Source organism: Daucus carota, chromosome 2 (assembly GCF_001625215.2).
Source record: "Daucus carota subsp. sativus chromosome 2, DH1 v3.0, whole genome shotgun sequence".
Lineage (NCBI taxonomy): Eukaryota > Viridiplantae > Streptophyta > Magnoliopsida > Apiales > Apiaceae > Daucus > Daucus carota.
The window spans coordinates 38,721,028-38,746,690 of NC_030382.2; the positions used below are offsets into that span (position 1 = coordinate 38,721,028).

General features: G+C 36.4%; 4 protein-coding genes and 1 non-coding gene across 6 annotated transcripts; all 5 read left to right on the forward strand.

Annotated features, from left to right (window-relative positions):
- The first annotated feature begins 5,554 nt into the window (after positions 1 to 5,554).
- Positions 5,555 to 5,661, forward strand: LOC135150962 (small nucleolar RNA R71). The gene has a single exon (XR_010289422.1). It is a non-coding gene; the product is annotated as a small nucleolar RNA R71 (small nucleolar RNA).
- A 5,646-nt stretch (positions 5,662 to 11,307) lies between these two features.
- LOC108206461 (methyl-CpG-binding domain-containing protein 5) lies at positions 11,308 to 14,385 on the forward strand. Of its 2 annotated transcripts, none has more exons than XM_017376767.2 (3): positions 11,308 to 11,812; positions 13,620 to 13,727; positions 13,849 to 14,385. In XM_017376767.2, exons 1-3 carry the CDS (start codon positions 11,498 to 11,500, stop codon positions 14,101 to 14,103), a joined length of 678 nt encoding a protein of 225 aa, XP_017232256.1. In that variant the 5' UTR covers positions 11,308 to 11,497; the 3' UTR covers positions 14,104 to 14,385. The 2 variants fall into 2 exon arrangements, with proteins under 2 accessions (XP_017232256.1, XP_017232255.1); XM_017376766.2 differs by lacking the exon at positions 11,308 to 11,812 and adding an exon at positions 11,820 to 13,438.
- Positions 14,386 to 14,520: 135 nt separating this feature from the next.
- Positions 14,521 to 19,042, forward strand: LOC108207511 (NAC domain-containing protein 40). Its single transcript, XM_064087423.1, is given in 7 exon segments — positions 14,521 to 14,871; positions 14,873 to 14,987; positions 15,540 to 15,730; positions 15,732 to 15,794; positions 17,489 to 17,761; positions 17,914 to 18,473; positions 18,675 to 19,042. Coding segments are annotated over 6 exon segments (1,200 nt in total). The 5' UTR covers positions 14,521 to 14,820; the 3' UTR covers positions 18,421 to 18,473; positions 18,675 to 19,042.
- Positions 19,043 to 19,362: 320 nt separating this feature from the next.
- LOC108205652 (2-oxoglutarate-dependent dioxygenase DAO-like) lies at positions 19,363 to 21,409 on the forward strand. The gene is made up of 3 exons (XM_017375649.2): positions 19,363 to 19,850; positions 20,150 to 20,465; positions 21,037 to 21,409. The coding sequence occupies exons 1-3, from the start codon at positions 19,510 to 19,512 to the stop codon at positions 21,280 to 21,282; spliced, it is 903 nt and encodes a 300-aa protein (XP_017231138.1). The 5' UTR covers positions 19,363 to 19,509; the 3' UTR covers positions 21,283 to 21,409.
- Positions 21,410 to 22,644: 1,235 nt separating this feature from the next.
- Positions 22,645 to 24,797, forward strand: LOC108205653 (2-oxoglutarate-dependent dioxygenase DAO). The gene is made up of 3 exons (XM_017375650.2): positions 22,645 to 23,049; positions 23,445 to 23,760; positions 24,427 to 24,797. Exons 1-3 carry the CDS (start codon positions 22,709 to 22,711, stop codon positions 24,670 to 24,672), a joined length of 903 nt encoding a protein of 300 aa, XP_017231139.1. The 5' UTR covers positions 22,645 to 22,708; the 3' UTR covers positions 24,673 to 24,797.
- Positions 24,798 to 25,663: the final 866 nt, after the last annotated feature.

Sequence of the window (25,663 nt, forward strand, 5' to 3'; positions counted from 1 at the left end):
CCTCGGCCCCAAGGCCACGAAGCTTAATCACAGACTTTGTCTTCTTCAAAGGGGGCTTCGAACTCTCTTCCTCAGCCTTCCGCATACGCTTGCGATCAAAGGCCCGAGTAGCCACGGAGTCAGGACGCACCCCAGTCGCTTCCCCCAGCACCTCCAACGATCCACTAGCTTCGGCTGCCTCGACCTGAAGCTTAGAGGTCTCCTCAAAATCTTTCTCTCCAGAAAATTCGATGCCCTTCCCAACCATGGAGGAAGCACCCCTCTTAGCAATCATTGACAGCATCGCAGCACTCAACATCTTTCGGGGAGACTTTAGCAACGCTCACAACGGCTCTCCAGTCACTGCAATAAACAAAACAAAACAAAAAAAAATTAGAATCAGGAAAAGAAAGCTCAAGACACCAGACAAATACAACGCCTTACAACAATGAGAAATCAAAAAGTCATTTTTAGTAAAATCCTCAGAAGAGAACATCTTCTCCCTCTCTAAGAAAGCAGTCAAAACGATGTCAAGTAAGCCGGGAAAATGGTTCAGTTCATAGAGCCAGTCCTTCGAAACGTCACTCCAAGGACTAACCAACTCCAACTCCCCTCCAGCATAGTAAGCCCACCGGCCGTGTGTTCGGTGAAATCTACACGCAAGCGCACGTGATCACAAGTAATATATTAAGTTCGTTCCCACAGAGACTGGTGAATTAAGAATACGCACCTATGCAACAATGTATGATCAATTATCACTGCTAAGACAATTAACAAGGATTGGTTTCTTTTTATACTAATAATTAAATTTACTAATCAAATTCAGAATAGGAAAACACATGGGATTCTACTTTCATTATCGAATTCATCTAGAATTGAAATTACTGATTAACATGCGACTGTTGATCCTAATCAGACAACACGAAAGTAATACATGCCAACTCTCGTTGCACACATATCATACCAATCAAAATCCGCAATTAAGACAGAAATCTCATGGACACCAACAAAGCTCAGACCCTATATCTCTATAGCGGTAGTGTAAGCAGAGAGGTTTAATAACAAGTCATCTATCGTGATTACACAGGGTGATAAAAATAGTTCAAGTCTATCACAAATTATGTTTCATTCACATAATCCTATGTTTACATGGCATAGTTCTAAATTCAATCATCCACTCTCGCTTCAGAAGGAATTAACAAACAACTTAGAAGTTAGCTACGCTCCTAAGAAGAATAAGCACGGCTCATGCAAAGAAATCAACGTACGTCACAAAATCACGTAATTAATATTCGTTACCAGATTACATCGATAAATCCATTAGAATCCCATGAAGGCGGTTAGTTCATAATCGAACTAATCGACATCATGGGTTCTAATGAAAGCATGATAAAGAAAAGACGAGAATTAAATAGAATAAAAATGCTTGAATTAATAATAATAAGGATCACACGTTACAGATTTGATGTTCACGATCTTGCTCGAAACTGTCACTTCCTCGCAAAGAACGATCTAATACAAACTGATAATGTGCTTGAATAATTAACTGAAAAACTACGATATTGTTCTCTCTCTAAACTACGACTATGAGGCTAGGGTTTTTACACACGAGAAATAAAAATTACATTGACTAAGTCAACCGGGCCTCGACCGCTGCGAAAATCCATCAGAAAAGCTGTAAAAATCGGCCCAGGGAGTTTCTGCGGAGCGCGGCCGCGCTAGGTATAGCGCAGGCGCGCTAGTCATCATGTAGCGCGGGCGCGCTTGGCACTAGCGCGGGCGCGCTAGTGTCTGTGACTGTGGCCTCGTTTCTTCGTTTCTCGCTCGTTCTCGCATGCATGTCCTTCCTCGCTTCTAGTACCACTTCCGTAGGTGATCACGGTTGCATTTAGCATATGCAACAAGCCCTTTAAACCCCTAGATAGCTCTAGTGGACGAGTGTGCTCTCGTGAGGGTTTGTAGAAGATATACCCACAAAATCCCAAGTCGCGGTGAATCCATAATTCTCTATTCTTGCAAATAATGCACCAAAACCAACCTAAAATGATAGAAATTCACTTCATCACCTCAACTCGTGACCTGCACAGAAAAACAATAAAAACACATCAAAAGACACTAAACACTTAAGTACAACCCACCAATTTAAGTGGAAATGAAGGCCTATAAGTGTGTATAAATACCACTTATCACACCCCCAAACTTAAACTGATGCTTGTCCTCAAGCGTCAACGACACTATACAATAATCCAATGCAATGCATGAATGCAACTACGTGATGAATGAGTGAACTATGAAGTAATTGCCTTGCCAATTTTTATACCTCAGACTGTGCTAATGTTCTCGAATTTCATCTCTCTTGCTACCAAGTCAATTACTCTTCTATTTACAAGTGTGGAGTGCCAGTGTGTGCAAGCATGCTCTTTTATTGAGACAAGACAAAAACTACTACTCCCATAGAATCCCCATCAAGAATCGTAAAAGTTTAAAACTAACACCCCGTCACTCAAGTCCAACTAAAATCCAAGGTCCCAAAGAATGTCCACACCCTTCTATTTTATTCACTATATTTTTTTATTTTTTTTTATTGGTGATTAATTGCTTGGTCTAAGGTCAGAGCGCTTCGCAGTGTAAATGCGTTACGAACACCACAAGACTTCACACACCAATTATTCACTTTATTCTAGTGGTTTATTTAACCGTGCAATGGTTGAGATCCCTAAAGATTTATGCACTAGTACCCATGTAGCGAGCGTTGGGTCAACAATCCCAAACCACGAAGGGCTTTAGGTTGTTAGGCACAAAGTCCCCTCAGACTTAATTACTCGAGTACTAATGAGCTCAACCTAGTTAATTCTACCACTTATTTTTTTTTAGTGAATTTATTACTACTATATTTTTTTATTTTTTATTTTTCTTCTTTTTTTTTTTAGAAAGGCATATCTACTCCTCAGTTCCCCCAAACTTAAGATTTACAGACCTAAGCTGAAGGGTGTTCAATTCAATCCTAGAATTCATGGAATTTCGTCTAAATCCTATCTCAAGAACATATGTGAATTACAATTTCCAACACAAGCAAGTTCCAAGTACTAACCTAGCATTGCAATTGAAACTACTAATCAAGAACTACGCACATAACTCATCATAGGCAATTAACTTGGCTTAACTTCATAATTCATGCAAATGCTCGTGATACTAACTACGACAATTACCACTAAACATGTAAAATAAAAAAAATGAGAAAAATAAAAAAATGTGAGAAATAATCAAAGCAAAATAAAATAAACGTGAACTACATGAACTAACTAACACATGCAATAATAAACTACATTATAATAATACGCTCTTCCTTAGATTACCACCCCCAAACTTAAAATTTTCAATGTCCTCATTGAAGGTGATAAAAAGGATCGAATGTACCTAGAAGTCGGGAGGATCACCCTCCTCGGGTGGAGGATCAGGTGGCGAATATACCATGCCCTCTCCAAACACTGGCCAATCAACCTCAACACAAATGGCACGAAAAGCACTCCCAAGAGCTTGAGTCAAATCCTTTGCAAAACGGCAGTGAATGTCATGCATGTCATCTATACGCCGAGTCAACCTCCTCAACTGCACATCACTTAAGTGATCAGGTGGTAGTTTGAGTTCGAAATTTGGAGCTTCTTCAATAGATGGTTTAAGATGCTCCTGAACATTTTTAAGCTCTGTTACTCCTTGAGACTCGAATGGAATATCAACCTTCCTCTTCCATGGAGATGCATTCAAGAACTGAAGTTGCTCTACTTCCTCTTCACCTCCGAATTCAGCTTCACCTGTTGGAACCCTTTCCAAGATGTCAGTTTTCAGCCTTGGGTCAATTTCTGGATGAGCTGCAGCTTCTATTGGCTCCACCTTAAAGCATTCTTCTTCGTCAGTTGGAAATTTCATTGCGTTGAACACTTTAAAAGTGACACTCTGATCTTGAACTCTCATTGTAAGCTCTCCCTTTTGCACATCGATCAAAGTTTGGCCTGTAGCTAAAAACGGCCTTCCCAAGATAATGGGAATCCTCTCATCCTCCTCAAAGTCTAGAATGACAAAATCAGCAGGGAAGATGAGCTTATCCACTTTAACCAAGACGTCTTCCACTATACCTCTCGGGTATGTGATGGACCGATCAGCCAGTTGTAAGTACATGTTTGTAGGTTTCGGCTCTGGCAGACCAAGTTTCTTGAAGACAGATAACGGCATCAGATTGATGCTAGCTCCCAAGTCACACAAGCACTTGTCGAAAGATATCTTTCCAATAGTACACGGGATTGTGAAACTTCCCGGATCCTTCAGCTTCGGAGGCAATTTCTGCTGCAACACCGCACTACACTCCTCGGTCAAAGCCACAGTCTCCAAGTCCTCAAGTTTGAGTTTCCGAGATAGAATACCTTTCATGAACTTAGCATAACTCGGCATTTGTTCTAGAGCCTCCGCGAACGGTATGTTGATTTGTAATTTCTTGAAAACCTCTAGAAATTTAGCGAATTGTTTGTCGAGCTTATACTTCTGAAGTCTTTTCGGAAAAGGGGGAGGTGGATATACTTGCTTGACCCCATTATCAGATTTAGGACTAGACTTCTCAGCTGATTCCTTGCTTCCCTCCTCGTTGATTTCTTTCTTGTCAGCGTCAACAACAGTTTTTCCACTACCAGACTTAGATGAGAGCACGGGTGTTTCAACCTGTTGATCACTCTCTTCCTTGTTTTGCTCTGTTGCTGATTCTTTTTCCTTCGTAACCTTTCCGGACCTTAAGGTGACAGCCTGTACCTGTTCCTTCATCTCTTTCTTACCCGGATTGGCCTCGGTATCACTAGGAAGCGTTCCTTGTGGTCTGTTTATCAATGCGTTAGCAATCTGCCCAATCTGATTCTCCAAAGTTTTGATTGACACCGCTTGGCTTTTAATCATTAATTTCATCTCTTCCCATTCAGATCTTTCGTTGGAAGACTGTCCAGCCACCCCATGATTTTGTTGCTGGAATCCGGGTGGATGGAATTGCTGCTTCGGTGCAAACTGTTGTTGAAAACCAGAAGGGTTGAAAGGTCTAGCTCCTTGCTGCTGAAACTGTTGTTGCTGTTGTGGCATGAAGTTCTGATTATTGCTCCAGCTGAAATTCGGATGATTCCGATTATTGGGATGATAAGTGGCCGGAGCTGGCTGTTGAGATTGCTGAAAATTGCTCACAAACTGAGCTGACTCGCTAGATATGGCACACTGATCAGTGGGATGTGTACCCGCACAAAGCTCGCAAACAATAGGCGGTGGCTGAATCCCCAAGTTAGCTAAGGAATCCACCTTCATAGTAAGAGCCTTAAGTTGAGCAATCAAGGCTGTAGACGTGTCAATATCAAGAACTCCGGCTACCTTCCCTTGAGTAAGTCTTTGAGTAGGGTTCTGATATTCATTAGCAGCCATCATTTCAATAAGATCATAAGCTTCTTCATAACTTTTAGCCCATAGCGCACCTCCAGAAGCAGCATCAAGCATAGGTCTGGATTGAGGTCCAAGACCATTATAGAAACAGTTTATTTGCATCCAATCCGGCATGCCATGATGGGGACACTTCCTTAGCATCTCCTTATATCGCTCCCAGGCTTCACAGAATGTTTCTCCTGATTGTTGAGAGAATTGAGATAGAGCATTTCGTAATGCAGCAGTCTTTGCCATGGGGAAGAATTTAGTGAGAAATTTCTGAGCTAGATCTTCCCATGTAGTAATCGAACCAGATGGTAAAGAATGTAACCATCCCTTAGCCTTATCTCTCAGTGAAAATGGAAAAAGCCTTAGCTTCACAGCATCATCAGAGACTTCATTAAATTTGAAAGTGTCACAGATCTCTATAAAATTACGTATATGCATATTAGGGTCTTCAGTAGGAGAACCCCCATACTGTACCGAGTTCTGGACCATTTGAATAGTTCCTGGTTTGATTTCAAAGGCTTTGGCTGCGATTGCAGGCCTGACAATGCTTGACTGGATATCATCGATCTTTGGCATAGAGAAATCCTTCAATGCCTTATTGTCTGGTTGTGCTTCAGGTTCCGTCATTGTTTCAGAATCAGAAGAAGAAGAAGAAGATGAATCAATTGCTTCCTTACGAGCTTTAGAACGTGTTAGCATAAACGCGACCCAAGTACCTGAAATAAAGAAAAAGAAAGAAAAGTGAGAAGAGAATAGAATCCTAGTCAGTGAATTTTAATGCACACTGATGACAAGTACATAAACTAATTAACACCGAGTCCCCGGCAGCGGCGCCAAAAACTTGTTCGGTGAAATCTACACGCAAGCGCACGTGATCACAAGTAATATATTAAGTTCGTTCCCACAGAGACTGGTGAATTAAGAATACGCACCTATGCAACAATGTATGATCAATTATCACTGCTAAGACAATTAACAAGGATTGGTTTCTTTTTATACTAATAATTAAATTTACTAATCAAATTCAGAATAGGAAAACACATGGGATTCTACTTTCATTATCGAATTCATCTAGAATTGAAATTACTGATTAACATGCGACTGTTGATCCTAATCAGACAACACGAAAGTAATACATGCCAACTCTCGTTGCACACATATCATACCAATCAAAATCCGCAATTAAGACAGAAATCTCATGGACACCAACAAAGCTCAGACCCTATATCTCTATAGCGGTAGTGTAAGCAGAGAGGTTTAATAACAAGTCATCTATCGTGATTACACAGGGTGATAAAAATAGTTCAAGTCTATCACAAATTATGTTTCATTCACATAATCCTATGTTTACATGGCATAGTTCTAAATTCAATCATCCACTCTCGCTTCAGAAGGAATTAACAAACAACTTAGAAGTTAGCTACGCTCCTAAGAAGAATAAGCACGGCTCATGCAAAGAAATCAACGTACGTCACAAAATCACGTAATTAATATTCGTTACCAGATTACATCGATAAATCCATTAGAATCCCATGAAGGCGGTTAGTTCATAATCGAACTAATCGACATCATGGGTTCTAATGAAAGCATGATAAAGAAAAGACGAGAATTAAATAGAATAAAAATGCTTGAATTAATAATAATAAGGATCACACGTTACAGATTTGATGTTCACGATCTTGCTCGAAACTGTCACTTCCTCGCAAAGAACGATCTAATACAAACTGATAATGTGCTTGAATAATTAACTGAAAAACTACGATATTGTTCTCTCTCTAAACTACGACTATGAGGCTAGGGTTTTTACACACGAGAAATAAAAATTACATTGACTAAGTCAACCGGGCCTCGACCGCTGCGAAAATCCATCAGAAAAGCTGTAAAAATCGGCCCAGGGAGTTTCTGCGGAGCGCGGCCGCGCTAGGTATAGCGCAGGCGCGCTAGTCATCATGTAGCGCGGGCGCGCTTGGCACTAGCGCGGGCGCGCTAGTGTCTGTGACTGTGGCCTCGTTTCTTCGTTTCTCGCTCGTTCTCGCATGCATGTCCTTCCTCGCTTCTAGTACCACTTCCGTAGGTGATCACGGTTGCATTTAGCATATGCAACAAGCCCTTTAAACCCCTAGATAGCTCTAGTGGACGAGTGTGCTCTCGTGAGGGTTTGTAGAAGATATACCCACAAAATCCCAAGTCGCGGTGAATCCATAATTCTCTATTCTTGCAAATAATGCACCAAAACCAACCTAAAATGATAGAAATTCACTTCATCACCTCAACTCGTGACCTGCACAGAAAAACAATAAAAACACATCAAAAGACACTAAACACTTAAGTACAACCCACCAATTTAAGTGGAAATGAAGGCCTATAAGTGTGTATAAATACCACTTATAATATATTTTTTTATTATCTATTAAACCAAAACATTTAGGTTAGTATGATGGGTCGATATTTGGTTTTAACTTAATATGTTCCCTATTATATTATTAGTTATCAATAATGAAATATTAAAAGATTAATTTGTTGATTTATATCTATTTGTATAGATCTCCTTAAATTATAACATGAAAGAAAAACGTATTTTAACATTCTCAGTAAACTTGTCTATAGCTTGACATTGACATCTTACTTAGAAGATTTTTAACTCCATAACTTTTTTTTAATTTTAGCTTTATTTTTCAATCATCTAGACATGATCAGATTTATCTTCTTTTAAAAATATTTTATTGTAAATGAATTCTTGATGTTAAGAGAAAAATAACCTATTAGTGTCCTTACATGTTTTAGTATAAATTTTACTACATAATTTTTAATTACAAGTTATGGAAACAAAAAAAATATTAAAATTTCAATCTTGTTAATACTTTATATCTTGTTTAGTAATTTTATACCTAGTTGCTCTCAATATTTACATTTACGATTAAAAATATACAAGTACAATTGTATGGATGAATATATAACATAAAATTTGTTTTGTATATGAAACAATTTTATTATAATACAAAATCTGAACCATTACATAACTATTTCACAACATATATATATATATATATATATATATATATATATATATATATATATAAATTATAATATTAAAATTATTATATTTCTAACATGTAAATATTAAGAAATTATATTTCATCCATATAATTCAATGTGCGAATTATCCTCTTGAATTTCATAATTCAAAGGTCCAAAATTATAGAAATGGTATTAGAAATTATATCAATGAATATCTCGAGTAGGTAACAGATGCACAATAATTACCTACAAAGTAGAAACTATTAAAAAAATTTAACCTATATCAATATCATGTGTTAAAAAAGTCCAAAAAGTAGTTGAACTATTAAAATGTTAAAGCGCTACCAATATTGTGTGCGAGAAAAGTTCAAAAGGTAGTTCAACTATCAAAACTTAAATCACTATCCATACTTTGTGCCAGAAAAGTACAAATAGTAGTTGAACTATATATTGAAATATTAAATTGCTACTAGTTTCCTATGCTAATAAAATTCTAAAAATGAATTAGCTATTAAAAAAATTAAAACAACATAAAGTTAAAGAACTATTTTAATGTGCGCCGAACATATGCGAAAAAAAATAATTGAATTATGAAAATTAAATTACTCCAGATGTCGTGTAGAAAAACAACAAATATCTTTGTATTATTAAAAAATTAAAGCGCTTACCAATACCTTGTGTTAGAAAAATTAAGAGAAAGTTGTGGTGTCGAAAAATTAAATTACTATTAATATTCGCAAATAAATTTAAATTTATAAAAATAAATGAAATCTGAAACCGAAATCCATAAATAAAACCCACTATATATCTCTTGCAACCCTTCTATTTGCACTGTTAAGTGTTGTACCACATATATATGCATACAAAACCATAACACATATTGAAAAACATCCTTCGTCAAGTGTATTTTCATTGTGTATAAAAAATGACTGACTCATTTCAACCTAACCTGAATCTTATCTTTAAACCCGATTTGTGACCTGCCGGCGAAGGATCCGACCCCAAACCCGTCTCCGGGTTCGACTTGAATATATCATAATAGAAACTATTAAAAAAATTTAACCGCTATCAATATCATGTGCTAGAAAAGTCCAAAAATAGTTGAAGTATTAACCTATTAAATCGCTATTAATACTGTGTGCCGTACCAATATCGTTTGCTAGAAAAGTTCAAAAGATAGTTGAATTGTCAAAAATTAAACCACTATCGACACTGTGCGCTAGAAAAGTTTTTGAGATATTAAACAGCTACCAATACCGTAGGCTAATAAAATTCAAAAAATGTTTAAACTATCAAAATTTAAAACAATATTAGTTAAAGAACTATTCTAGTGTGTTTGAAACATATCCCAAAACTAGTTGAGTTATTAAATAAACAAATTACTCCAGCTACTGTGAATTAGAAAAATAACAAAAATAATTGATTATTAAAAAAATTGAAGAGCTTACTAATACCTTATGTTAGAAAATTTAAGAGAAAGTTGTAGTGTGAAAAAATTAAATTATTATTAATATCGTGTGGTATAAAATTTAAATAAAAATTAAATTTAATAAATATTGAAAAATAATCACGTGATCATAAAAAATCGATATTAAAGAAGTGTATTCAACTGGTATTTTAATAAATTACTTTTATTCTATGGATTTTAATGGATTGTATCTGATTTTAATTTTGTGCAGAATTTTTAATAAAATGTCGTAGAGTTGATATAGATTATTTATCTGATGGATTTTAGTGGGATTTCAATAGGGTTGGCTATAATCGTTGGCTAAATTAGACAAGTAAGACATTATATAAAATTTGTTTAACCTTCAAGACATCGTACTTGTATGGGCTATATTGGTTGGTTATAATTTAAAAATAGTATGTTATTAATATTTAGATCGATAAATTGAATATATCAGTTTAATATGATAATAAATAATGTATAATCTTCCTATAGATTTCTTACAGCCATGTAGAGTTTCGACAAATTTAGCCATTCATATGAGGTGGGCTCAAATTATAGACAAGGGATCGAGATGGTTGGAGTGCAATATTTTGAAGAGGTTGACTCTATTTTTCAATTTTGGTATGCCAACTTAATTTTTAGCCAAGAGGTCCTCATGGTTGGAGATGCTGTTATGAAGTCTAAAAAAATTCATCTTTTAAGCCTAATTTAAAATTCTAATTAAATACTATCAGCAAAAGAAGTCTAAAAAAATTCATCTTTTAAGCTTAATTTAAAATTCTAATTAAATACTATCAGCTTTTGCAGCATATTTGAAATCTCAATTGAATGTCTCAAAATTCTGATACATTTTTTTGAGAAAAAGGAATCAATTCATTAATTAAAAGCCATACGGCATCTAAAAATACAATCAAAATTGGACAGACGCCGAAGAATATCTCTGTTGAATCCTTCTTTTTGGAGAGGCAACTGAGCGATTTGAAGATGATGAATATCTACACTTGTTTCATTGTTTCCATCTGATTGGTTTTCACCTGATTGTTCTGAACAATCGACCATAAATGCGATTCTATAATAACCTTCAAACCTGAATCAAACCCATAAAAATCATATCGATCTATAACCTCGGGCATGAAGAACATCAAAACACACCAGAACAAAACAAATCAACTCTCACAGTAAGGAGAGACTAACCAAACCCAAATAAATTGGGAACTTATTGAATGGATAAGATTTCAAAACAGGAAAATAGACAAAAAAAAAAATCGGGACTTTCCACCGGTGAAAACCGATGAAAGCTCCTCAAAGATCTTTAACATTTTTTAAAATTCAAATTAAATAACATCAAATTTTCATAAATATAAAAAATCATTTAAAATCTTAAATAAATACACTCCTAATAACCAGAATCCAAAACAACATTTACAAAAATTAAATGAAATCCGGAACTGAAATCCGCGAACTGAAATCCACTGTATATCTTCTCCAGCCCCTCAATTTGCATTGTTACGAGTTGCACCACCTACATATATACTTACAAAACCATAATACATACTGCAAAACATATTTCGTCAACTGAATTCTCATTGTGAATCGAAAATGGCCGACTCTTTTCAACCCGACCCGAATCTTATCTCCGAACCCGATTTCGGTGCTGCTCCTGATGCCCCGGTCGGCGAAGGATCCGACCCCAAACCCGTATCCGGGTCCGACCCGCTTTTGGGTTCCGGAGATTTCATTGCAGCTGAAGGCGGCTCTGCTGAAACTCCTGCGGGGAAAAGCTCAGAGACGAAGAGGGCGAAGCGTCCTCGAAAAGGAGCTGAAGATGGGGAAGCTTCGGACGGGGTGCCGCCGGATTGGCAAGTGATTACCAGGACCAGGAGTAATGGGCAAACTAAAGGAACTGTTGATAGGGTAAAATTTATCGATTTGATGCCTTTTACTGACTTGTTAAATCTGATGTTATTTGAATTTGATGCGTTGTTGTTTTGATTGAGGTGTGGTTAATAAAGCTATCGGTGTTGTTTAATTGTTGTTATAGGTATTAATTTGTTGTAGTTAAAGTGTGTATGCAAAGACCGGATTGTGTTTTAGAATTATGGATCATAATTCTGACGGTGGATGAGAAGTATTGAAACAAATTTGGTCAACACAATTGAATTAATAGGAGAAGTGTGTTTTTGGTAATGCTGATTAAGGAATCGGACTGAATGCTTTTCTTTCCTTTTTCTTTTGTAGTTCACGCATTGCGCGTTCAGAGTTTTCTTTTAGAAATTGTTTTGTGTTTGTCAAATAACTTTGTTGACGGGTATTTTTACAGTTCCAACATGTGTTAATTATACATAGTTACAGTTGTGTACTGATCTAATGAATTTGTTTGACAAAATCAAATTAATAAGAGATTTGCTGATTTGGTGTTGTTGGAAAATATTGTTTCTTTTTCCTTTTGTAGTGTTCACGCATTGCGTGTTGAGTGTTTTTAAAAATTGTGGGCGTTATTAAATAACTTTATTGACAGGTCTTCAACTTTCGACACGAATTAACTATATATGTATGTAGATATGGATGAATCTGGTGATTTTGGGTTAAGTAAAAGAGAAATTAACATTTAGAGGTTTGTGCTTCTAAAAGAACACACACTAGTGTGGATGTTAACTTGGGGGATCTTAGACTCGTTTAAATTGCTTGTTGTGATTCAATTGCTTGGTGTTCCTAGGATTAAAGCATTCTTATATATGCATTAGAAGTTCAAACTCAATAAACAAGCACTTTTTTTTTTCTGAAGTGAAGTCAATGCATCTATATAATCGTTTCTTTAAATGTTGTTACCGTCATTAACACATCCCGTGTGCTAGAGAGGGCCAACTTTGGAGATGTGTTAATTTTTTATTCTACATCAAATTGTGCCAAAATGGGCCAACAGCCCTTTAAGAACCACATCCAATTATAAATCCACCTCAATAGCCCTCACAACACCTATATTTTCATTTACACTCACAGCTTCAATTTGCAATTACCAAGCTTTCTTTTCATCTTTAAATGGCGAATCCAATTGATTCAAGCCAAGATGACTCCTTCCAAATTGACCCTCTTATAGGCCCCGACTCTTTTTTCTTCACCGGCACCAATCAAACCCTCCTACCAATTCAACCATCAGAGCAGGCTGACCAAAAACCAGTGGTGTTGAATCAGATTCCTTCATCTGAACTCGATCCGATTTGTGATGACGTTGAAGCACTGGTATTGAATCCGATTCCTTCATCCGAACTCGGTCCTATTTGTGATGAAGTTGAAGCACTGGTATTGAATCCGATTCCTTCATCTGAAGCTGATCTGATATCTGGCCAAGAACCGCTGGTGTTGAATCCGATTTCTTCATCTGAACCCAATCCGATTTGTGGCGAAGTTGTTCAGGCGACCGAACAGCCTCTTAAATTGTACCCCATACCCAAAACACTTTTACGATCTACAGGCTTGAACAATTGGACAATGACTAGTGAGACTCAGAATTCCGGTGCTAGTGCTACAAATATAGATAGGGTACTTTTTCTGACATATATGCCGCTTTTTAAATTATTAAATTAAAGTTAAAGATTTTGTTGATGATCTAATTTGATTGTTTCTTTTATCTGATAAAATATCAATTTGTCAAGGTTTAGGAATTGAATGGTTCCTGCAGAATTGATGTGCGATATACTGATCTTAACCTGTGTTTTTGCAGTATTACATAGATCCAAAAACAGGCCAACGGTTTCGTTCAAAGGCCGAGGTCATACGTTACCTAGAAACAGGGAGTAAGAGTAAGCCGCAGTCTGGTGCTAATGCAACGGTGAGGCAGTGATATATTTAGTGTATTGTTTTCACAAATCTGTATGCTGAGGAAGGAATTTTTGTTTAAAATAATTGTATCTTTTAAATCTTACACAGTTAATTGCTTTTACGATTTGCAGCCTTCTGAGACGAGCGGAAAACAAAAGGAGAAATCAAGGGGCAAACAAAAGGAGAAGTCCAGTAGCAAGAAGACCGGCACTGGGAAGAAGGAAAAGCAAACTGGGTGGAACTTTGACTTTGAGAATCCACCAGAAGAGACTACCTGGTCTCTTGTGGATGGCACTTGGAAACCTTCCATCGGAGGAGACCCAGTGCCAGAAGAAACTGTCCAGCAGTGGGCAGAAACTTTCGAGCTTGTATGTACGATGGAGTGAAGACTTCATTACTCCATCTAACGATACACAGAACATTTTCTTTCTTTCTTTTTTCCTTTTTTCTTTGTTGTGTAAAACTAAGAATGTTGTTGAATATTTCCGTAATTACCATCCCTTGGATGATACAGATGGGATTGGATCTTATTCTGTCATTAGCATGATACCGACGGGATTGGATCTAATTCCATCGTTAGCATAGGTAGGTGCAGAACCATTCCTGTGATTTCTATGAATGCCATAGCGGAGGGGTGGGGGTTTTAGTACTCCATTAAACTTTACACACATTTTGCTTTCTCTGTTGATTATCAGGGTACTAATTTTCAATACAAAATTGTCATGTTTTATGGCTGAAAGATCTCGCAGCCTTGCATTTTTATGCACCTAGCATTATCCAGATTAAGCAGTTCTGACCTCTGGCTTTTGTGTCCTTCGAAGGGACGAAATATATTAATATATTAATATTCCTCGTAGTAGTCTACGAGGCATGGACAAGTACATCTGTAGATGTAAATATGTTGACAAATGTAACTTAGGCTTGTTGACACGTCTCGGCCAAACTGACTCTTGTATTTTACAAGGTTATGTCAAGCTCTCTTCGTACGTGTCCCTTCTTTGTGAAATTTCTAGTAACATATTTGCTATGACATTAAGGAGTTGAAGTTGCATATTTTTTCTGTATAAGCTCAAAAGTTTACAGGCTGGTTGGGTTTTCTTGCGATGGAGATGGGCAAAGATTGCATAAGATATCCGGGGTTCAAATTTTCGCCAGACAGAGGAAGAACTGATACTATATTACCTGAGAAGGAAGCTTGACGGGTTTCAGAAGTGTGTTCAAGTTATTGCGGAGATCGATATTAATCAGCATGAACCCTGGGATCTACCAGGTTAATAGTATAACAGTCATTCTACTTCTTTTTGTACTTAGCATAAGCTTTGTTTGCATAAATATTACATGATATGATCGTTTCAAGATGCGAGTTAGCGTAACTAGCTGATACCTGGAGTCGAATCCAACGGTATGAACTACAGAATGCATGGAGTAGTACAGAATGCATGATATAATGAGGGCAGTAATGAAGATAAATGTTATAAAATAGTTTTTCACATACTGACATATATAAACATAATTACACACTTTTCGAATTGAAAACTAAAAATTACATAAAGAAACAGGATTATTATACTGTTTAATTTGCTTTAGAATTGAGACTGGTACCATGGTTTTGATTTATTAGTATGAATTATTTTTTTCCATTTTATAAAACAAACAAGGCAAGTCACCAGTTGTCGCTTGGAAGGATGGGATATTAATGCTCGCAAAATAGAGCTGCAAATGTGTTACTCTCGTTTTAAACAGATGCTATGTTCATCACTTCGATATGATGCTTAGTTTTGGTTTTCAAAGAACTAATGATGTGAAAATTATACATGAACAGAGAAATCTGTTATTTGGTCAGATAATGAGTGGTTCTTCTTTTCTACTCGTAGAAAGAAGTACCCGCAAGGGTTTCAAAGTAGAAGAACAACTGAATCTGGCTATTGGAAAGCAACTGGAAGAGAAAGGAATGTGAAATCAGGTGCTCGTGTTGTTGGCACAAAGAGAACTCTAGTTTTCTACAAAGGCCGCCCCCCCGAAAGGGGAAAGAACCGAATGGATAATGCATGAGTATTGCATGGTCGGAGTTCCTCAGGTAATTTTTTTTAACACTTCTCTGTATATGTTGTTATTTCTTGGGAATCAAACAAGACTTATTCTGCTTTTGTGTAAGAACACTGCCACTACTAGTTAACTCTTTTATCTGAAGAAGTACAGAACATTTGGTTTTCAAATCAGTTTTAATAACATTTTATTGTTACTTTATATGCTAATATCATTTATTATTAACATTAACAGAGAAGAATATCGGCTACTATAATGAATGTAAGGACCAAGACCACTTGTTATTCTGAATTCATAATGTAATTGATATCTTAAAAAATCGTAGTAGCAAAATTTTGGTTCCTTGAATTCAAGGTTCAGCTCCTTAAAGCAACTCCAATGGTTGGCATCCCTTGCCAACTTTGCCACATAATGAAAAATATCATATTTTTATAGGGTTAAATGGCTTAAACATAATTCAACTCGTAGCTAACTTGCAAGTGGATCACTGAACTGAAAAAGCTTGGAGTCAACTAACAGTTCTATTTAAATCTTGCAATCGAGTGATCGCCGTTAACTTTTTTAACGGAACTGACGGAATTCTTAATTAGTGCGTGCTGACCTGTTTAAAATCGGACACGCTAGCTACTGACTCGGCCAATCATCGACTTCATCTTTACAAACAGCTAGTAAAATAAAATAAAGATCAAATCTTTTTCACAAAACAAGAAAACAAAATCAGATCTTTTTATAATACAAACTCAAACACAACCACCCACTAACACCACCATCTACTCCCTATCGGCCACCGTCATCTTCTCTCTCCTCTTCATTCTCCATCTCTCTACATTCTCTCCCTCCCATTACCTCTCCTCTTACCCTTTTCTCTTTCCACACCACCCCACCAATTCTTCAACCCCATCAATAGCTTACCTCATTTATAGGTCAAAAGGTAATTCGGGTCGGGTCATCCGGGTCTTGCTCTCAGCTTACCACCCAAAAAACCAGTACTTGTTTCACCTTGATCTTACCGCCTCTAATGCCGAGAGGGAAAATCGGCCCTTGAAGTTGAGCAAGTTGCGATTTTTAAGGCTGCCAAGAATATTAATGTGATTGGTAAGGCTGATTTTAGTGACCCAAATGGTTGTACTTCTGTTTCAGCTACTTTACATGGTGCTTCGATGCTCCTCGTCTTTTGGAGAATTGGAATTGATTTAACCCGGTTATGGTTAGATTGGTTCAGATTGGATATATCGGTGGGTCAGGTTTTAAACAATGGATTATATCGGTGGGTCGGGTTAGAGTTATTAGTAATTTGGGTCAATTTTAACACGTGGAAGTACAGGTGGCACAAACTAACGGGGCTCCGTTAAAAGTCAACCATACTTAACAGACATGCAAATAAAATTTAGTGTAGTCACGGGAAATCAAGTTCTAGTGACTTGTCTTAGTCGAATGCAAGCTTTTTCAGTTCAGTGACCCACTTGCAAGTTAGCTACGAGTTCAATTATGTTTAAGCCATTTAACCCTATTTTTATATTTTCGCACTTCTACATCATTTTTAGCATTCATTTTACACAAAACACTCCAATGATTGGCACCCTAAATGTCAACTTTTATTCGTGATTGGGACCATAAAAAATATATATTATTCATGATTAGGACCACACATGAAGGTAGACACCCATAAAGATGTTAGCCAACTTTTGACACCCCAAGTCTGATATATCATTTTTTCTTTGGCAGGATTCCTTGATTGTTTGTCGCGTTCGCAAGATAGGCGAGTTCAAAGATGATATTATTCCTCAACAATTGGATCAGGCAGGAGAGAGTAATGATCTTCAACAAAAGGACACATTTGATGGGCCTATCTCCAACGATAGTAAATATAGGGACAAGTTTCAAGGGTTCAAAAAAGGGTATTCTAATCCTCATTCAGTTGAATGCCACTCTGAATCTGAATATGGTCAAAAACCAGAAAATCTTATATTTTATGATGAATCTTGCAGTTCGTCAAAGGTCAGTTGTAGTAATTTTGAAGAAGAATCAAAAGCTAGTGATTGCAAAGTGATCTCTACTTTGTCGAGTAGCTTTTGTGAAATGAATCATGTCTCTTTGCATTCTGTTACGTATTGTAAACTAACAATTTGTTGATTTCATTTAATATGCAGTTTCAGGGTTATGACGGTATTACATATGATTGCTTCGCTAGTATATTAGATGATGACATCATCAAACTTCATGGGTCTTCCTTATCATCATCATGTGCAGATCTTCCGGGAAAAGATATGGTAAAAGATAATTTTAGTGATTATAAGTTGGAGCAACCAACCGAGGGTGTTCCACTTGCTACACTATCTTCTAATGAAATAGAAAACCTAGAAATTAGGATAAAACAGAAACAACGACCTCCTGAAGCTATTCCACCAGCTACGCTACCTTTTCAAGGAACAGCAAACCGAAGAATTAGACTCAACTGGCAGCACAAAAAGAAACCTATAACTCCAGTGGTAGTATCTAGGTTTGGAGATAACATGTACTGTACTGTAGCAGACTCAGAGGAGTTGCCACATGACTTGACAACTGATCCGGTGTTGGATCTGGCATTGAATCATTGTCGCATCATGGTTTTTCTACTGGTGCTTCTACTGGTTTCGTGTTTCTGGATGCTCATTTGACATGATATTTGCCATGACAAAGTTGGGCCTAATACTCACGGAGTTGAAGTCTGGTAAGTGAGACTTGCTAATTCTAGAGTTCTTTTTACCGTAGAATAATTTTTTTAGATATACGATCTATGCTTTTCTATAATATTTGATTGTGATCTTCTTAGTCTCACAACCTTCAGCAAATTTTTGAAACAATATGGTTATAGTAATATGGTAATTAACTGTTTCTTCTTACAGATATCTGATGTTGTTAATTTTTCCAGATATTTGTTGTTGGAAATCCAAGTTTTAAAACAAGTCGTTCACCTGTTGGAAGAAGTCAAGCTGCTGCTAATTGTGAAGGATTACCAGTTTGGTACATGAGACATGTGTGTTTTATGTAATGTATTGTGTTAATTATTTGACCCTTTAGAATTTGGACTAATCTTGTATAATAGTAGTGACTGAATGTTTTACATGTCTAACTGGTGTTTATAAATATAAAGAACATCATACATGTAAAAACATATACATACATAATGTTTTTTTTCTAGTTTTTTTCTAGTGAAGTTCATTCTCAAATGAAGTGTTTGAAATTATGGGAATGTATGAGGAGATCAAATTGGGAGGCTAAACTTTATATATATTGTAATGGCAGTGTTTTTTTGTTTTTTTTACGGAAAAGTTACATTTATGAGTATTATTTGTAAATTATTATACACACTCCTTTCCACATATTTTTATACTTTTTTTTTCATTACTTAATATGTATTTTAAATTTTTTATAAAGTACAATTCTGTAAAAAATCTTGAAAATTTTTATTGCTGATTAAATATTTGAACACTAAATTTTAATTTAGAAATTATATTTTATAAGAAACTTAAACTAGGTAACTTGTTCACACTTCATATAACAGTCTATGGATAGGCGTAGGCTGATTTCTTGTAAACTTTGTACACAATTGACGACAAATTACCAGAATAGAAGGCCACATAACCAGCCGTTATGACACGTTTGTATGTGCTACATATAAACAAGTACCATTAAGCTTAGTTTAAAAGACATCATAGCCAAGTCTTGGTGCTAAGCTTCAGCATTCATCAGCTACTTTTATCGAAATGGCCAGTGATTCCTGCATTATCCCGGTGATCGATCTTCAAGATTTTCCGGCACAGCTGTCGAAACTCGTGCAGGTGTGTGAGGAATGGGGGTGTTTTAGGCTGGTCAACTATCAATACATCCTCCCTGATTCGCTCATGTCTGAGATGAAGTCTGTAGTGAAGTCGCTGTTTGATCTTCCTCTGGAGATTAAGCGCCGGAATTCTGATGTTATAGCGGGAAGTGGCTACTGGGCACCTTCGGAGATGAACCCTCTTTATGAGGCGTTTGGTCTTTATGTTTCTTCGCAGCAAGATGTTGATGCCTTTTGCTCTCAGTTGAATGCTACTCCTGATCAAAGGTAACATTGTTTGTATCACTTGAAAAGAACACAAAGACGCATATTAAATTGAATTGATCTTCGAGTGAGACTTTTATTTGGGTCCTGGGCGTGGATTGTGGTCGCAAACGTGTCAAATCTCTCTCTCTCTCTCTCTCTGTCCCCTTTCCCTCCCTCCCTCCCTCTCTCTCTCTCTCTCCCCCCAGTAGCTTAATAATGAGTGGGCCAATTATTATGATTTTGATGGTTAAAGTTACAGTTTTGAATTTGTATTGAATTGGATTGTTGAGGATTGATTTGAGTTGAAATTTTCTGAACAGAGAGACTCTTACTAAGTATGCCAAAGCAGTACATGAGCTGTTTGAAGAGATTAGTGGCAAATTGGCTGATGGATTGGGAATATCCAGTTTTGCAATTGATGGATGGCCTTTTCAGTTTAGGATAAATAAATACAGATTTGCGCAAGAGACTGTTGGCTCCTCTGGAGTACAAATTCACACCGATTCGGGGTTTCTTACCATACTTCAGGATGATGAAAGTGTTGGGGGGCTAGAGGTCATGGACAGGTCCGGAGCTTTCGTGCCCGTGGATCCCTGGCCTAGTACACTTCTTGTCAATCTTGGAGATGTTGCCACGGTGAGTGACTCTTTTATGAAAAATGTTACTGAATTGTAAACTTTTTTGGGAAATTACCATGCTTTGATGCTATATGATGTGAACCAATTGCTTATTTCTTACTGGTCACCGCTCTCCTTAGGAACATTCTTGTAACAACTTAGACACAAAAAAGTTTGATGATATATATGCTATGCACTCTTGTGCTGTTGTGCACTGAATAAAGATTTATCTATTTTAAGTCTGTTAAATCATTGTATTACAAATTAATAAATCTATATGTGTTATTCTACAAAATAATGACTACTTCTGATTGCTAACAGTTGGTTTACTTGAATATACATCACTTCTTTGTGGGAAGAATATGTGAAATTCATGATCAAGTTGTTCCCTAGAAATATAGGATATCTGGACTCAATTGAGATCTATCATACAGGAAATCATATTTTAACAGCATGTGAGTACAGAAAAAGGATCTTGTACTCCACTAATTTTACAATTATGTGCAAGATTTTTGTGAAGTTATTTCAGTTATATATTGTTATTTTCGTAGTTGATATGACGCAATAATGTAATTGCTGATTGTGTTAAGGCTTGGAGTAACGGAAGACTACACACTGTAAAGCATCGAGTGCAATGCAAAGAAGCAAATCTGAGGTATTCAATTGCTGCATTTCTGTTAGGACCCAAGGAGGAAGTGGAAGCTCCAGCAGAATTAGTAGATGCTGCACATCCTCGTTTGTATGCACCCTTTACTTTTGAAGATTACAGAAAACTTCGATTCTCAACAAAGCTGCATGCTGGTGAAGCCCTTGATCTTTTACTCATCAAACCATGAGAATTTGCGGAGGAAAGTAATGGTTAGACGTGGAAGTAACTTTACTTATTTCTATCATATGTATTTTACTAATAAGTGTAAGTTGCACATTTGAAATAATTACCGCAGCTCTGCAATATTTGTTCTACTCCATTGTCTCTATCAATCTTCAAGCTATAGGAAGATTTAAACAATCATACACAAATGCTGCTTAGTATACACTCGCTAATATATAATTTCTCCGTCTGGGTCCATTTCAGTTTTCAGAGTGAAATTGACCAATTTTTAACTGAACATTACAAATTATCTGTTCATTATTTTTAAAATCTGAAAGTTGCATATTCAAATAGACTATATATATTTTTTAATATTATAATTTTTTATTATTTTTCAGTTATATAGTACATGTAAATTTCAGTTAAAATATAGTCAATTTTATTGGTCAAAAATCAAAATTAACATATATTTAAAACCCTACAAAATTATTTATTATATATAATAATTTGGTGGCGTGGTCAAACAAGACGGAGTGGCAAAATATCACAAACGGGGATTGAGATTGGAGAGCCAAATAATTATTCTTGAAGACGGGAATGTGATAGACATGAATTTGAACCGGGATTGAGATTGGAGAGTCAAATAATTATCCTTGAAGACGGGAATGTGAAGGACATGAATCTGATCCCCGTCCGGAACCAGCTCCTGTTGGCGATGTCTGCCTGGCCGGGTGCAGTCTGTCGGCTGTCAATTAACAAAGGATAAAAACAAAGTTCATATGTTTTATTAACAAAAAAACACGCATCAACTTTACCTAAACTTGAACATAAAATGACGGTCCATGAATTGGTTTAGTCTGATTCTTTGTAAACCTTGTCCACAAGTGACGACAAATTACAATAAAAGAAGGCCACATAACCAGCCGTTACGACAAGTTTGTCTGTACACTACTACATGCAAACAAGTACATACAAACAATTACCATTAAGCTTTTGGGTGGATTGATTTGGGATTTATGAAATTCGTGGTTTTTCGATTGAGTTATTTTAAATTTATTAAAATTTTGAATTATTTAATTGAGATTTTAAATTATACAACAAAATCTGATAATATTCAATTAAGATTTTAAATTATGTTTTAAAATTTGATGGTATTCAATTAAAAAAATTAGAATTGTTTCAAATCCATTAAAATCATAATGGATTTTTTTAGATTTCTCAAAATGATTGATATTATGATATTATATATTTTGAAGTATTGTGCTTAAATTCTAAAAAATCTATATCAAACTCTCAAACATTTGATAAAATTCGGACAAAATCAAAATCATGCAATCCATTAAAATTTATAAATTAAAAACAATTCATACTCACTCCCGTTTAAAAAACATCATAATTCATAACCAAGTCTCCGTGCCAAGCTCCAGCATTCAACAACAAAACTGATCAGCATGGCAAGTCATTCCTGCAATATACCGGTGATCGATCTTCAAGATTTTCCGGCACAGCGGTCGAAACTCGTGCAGGTATGTGAGGAATGGGGGTGTTTTAGGCTGGTCAACTATCAACATATCCTCTCCGACACTCTCATGTCTGAGATGAAATCTGTAGTGAAGTCCCTTTTTGACCTTCCGCTGGAGATTAAGCGTCGGAATTCTGATGCTATAGCGGGAAGTGGCTACTGGGCACCTTCGGAGAAGAACCCTCTTTATGAGGCGTTTGGTCTTTATGTTTCTTCGCAACAAGATGTTGATGCCTTTTGCTCTCAGTTGAATGCTTCTTCTGATCAAAGGTAACATTGTTTGTATCACTTGAAACCAACACACAGAAGCATAATTAAATTGAATATATCTTCGAGTGAGACTTTTATTTGGGTCCTGGGTGTGGATTGTGGTCGCAAACGTGTCAACTCTCTCTCTCACTCTCACTCTCTCTCTCCCCCCTACCCCTCTCTCTCCCCCTACCCCCCCCCCCCCCCCCCTCTCTCCCTCTCTCTCTCTCTCTCCCTACCCCCTCTCTCCCCCTACCCCCCCCCCCCCCCCCCTCTCTCTCTCTCCCTCCTCTCCCTCCAGTAGCTTAATAATGAAGTGAGCCTATTATTATGATTTTGGTAATTGAAGTTACTGTTTTGAATTTGTATTGAATTGGATTGTTCACGATTGATTTGAGTTGAAATTTTCTGAACAGAGAGACACTTACCAAGTATGCCAAAGCAGTACATGAGCTGTTTGTAGAGATTAGTGGGAAATTGGCTGATGGATTGGGAATATCCAGTTTTGCAATTGATGGATGGCCTTTTCAGTTTAGGATAAATAAATACAGATTTGCACAAGAGACTGTTGGCTCTTCTGGAGTACAAATTCACACCGATTCGGGGTTTCTTACCATACTTCAGGATGATGAAAGTGTTGGGGGGCTAGAGGTCATGGACAAGTCCGGAGCTTTCGTGCCTGTGGATCCCTGGCCTAGTACACTTCTTGTCAATCTTGGAGATGTTGCTACGGTGAGTGACTCTTTTATGCAAAATGTTACTGAATCATACACATTTTTGTGAAATTATCATGCTTTGATGCTATATGATGTGAACCAATTGCTTATTGCTTACTGGTTACTACTTATTCCTTAGGAACGTTCTTGTAACAACTTACAGTAACGAAATAGTTTCATGATGTGCTATGGAGTCTTCTGCTGTTGTGCATTGTTTGAAGAATTTATCTGTTTTAAGTCTGTTGAATCATTGTATTTTCATGATGTGCTATGGAGTCTTGTGCTGTTGTGCATTGTATGGAAATTTATCTCTTTAAGTCTGTCAAATCATTGTATCACAAATTAATAAATCTATATGTGTGATTCTACAAAATAATGACTACTTCTGATTGCTAACAGTTGGTTTACTTGAATATACATCACTTCGAATTTGAGGGAAGAATATGTGAAATTCATGATCAAGTTGTTCCATAGAAATATAGGATATATGTACTTGGTTGAGATCTGTCATACAGGAAATCACATACTCTATGATATAAACAGCATGTGCATAAAGAAAAAGGATCTTGTACCTCGTTAATATTACTGATTATGTGCAAGATTTGTGGGTGAAGTTATTTCAGTTATATTGTTATTTTCAAAGTTGATATGACGAAATTATGTAATTTCTTGTTGTGTTAAGGCTTGGAGTAATGGAAGACTACGCACTGTAAAGCATCGAGTGCAATGCAAGGAAGCAAATCTGAGGTATTCGATTGCTGCGTTTCTGTTAGGACCCAAGGAGGCAGTGGAAGCTCCAGCAGAACTAGTGGATGCTGCACATCCTCGTTTGTATGCACCCTTTACTTTTGAAGATTACAGAAAGCTTCGACTCTCAACAAAGCTGCAGGCTGGTGAAGCCCTTGATCTTTTACTCATCAAACCATGAGAATTTGCGGAGGAAAGTAATGGTTAGCGTGGAAGTAATTATACTTATTTCTATCATATGTATTACTAATAAGGTGTAAGTTGCACATGTGAAATAATTACTGCAGCTCTGCAATATTTGTTCTACTCCATTGTTTCTTACTATCTTGAAGCTATTGGAAGATCCAAATCATCATACACCAATGCTGCTTAATGTGGATATATATTCCATACCAACAGTTGCATAAGAGAAATAGAAACTATTTTATTATATTTTTGCTGTTAGAAATCTTTATCATTTTTTTTAGCTAATACCAAGCCATTTTTCATATGCTTGGTATCCAGTTCATTCGTGAAGAATATTGTGTGCCAGTGTGTAATTGTTCTTACATGGAGATAGAAATTTTCCACTTAAGACCGGAGAAAGGGAACGAACTTAATTTTGGTATCCTTGTAATTAGAATATTTCAACCTAATTCTGGTATTCTTGTAAGTAGAATAGGCCAGTGGTATGGGTTTAGCCTTTGTTCCGATATGCTCGGGTTTTGCTCTCTCGATAAGTATTAGAATTTCCACTTGACTAGAGAAAGAGACCGAACCTATTTGTGCTCTCCTTGTAAGTAGAATAGGCGAACCTAACTCGGGTATTCTTGTAAGTAGAATAGGCCAATGGTGTGGTTTTATCCTTTGTTATACTCGGGTTTTGCTCTTTCGAGAAGTATTATAATAGATATTTTACATGTAGTACAGATTTATAGATTTATAAATTCAAAATAACATAAATTTATATATCACAAAACTATTATCTAGGGAAATGACCTAACATAGTACATTTTTAAAAGTATTATAAAAAAATATTGTCTCTTTGAAATTTATTTCCAAAATTACTACTTTTTAAATTTTATTTTCAAGAACACGGTTTGCAACATTTGCAACCATATTTGCAACTTTAATTTATTTTTTGAAAAAAAATGATTTATAAGTTGATTTTAGTTGATTCAAGTTGTTTTCAC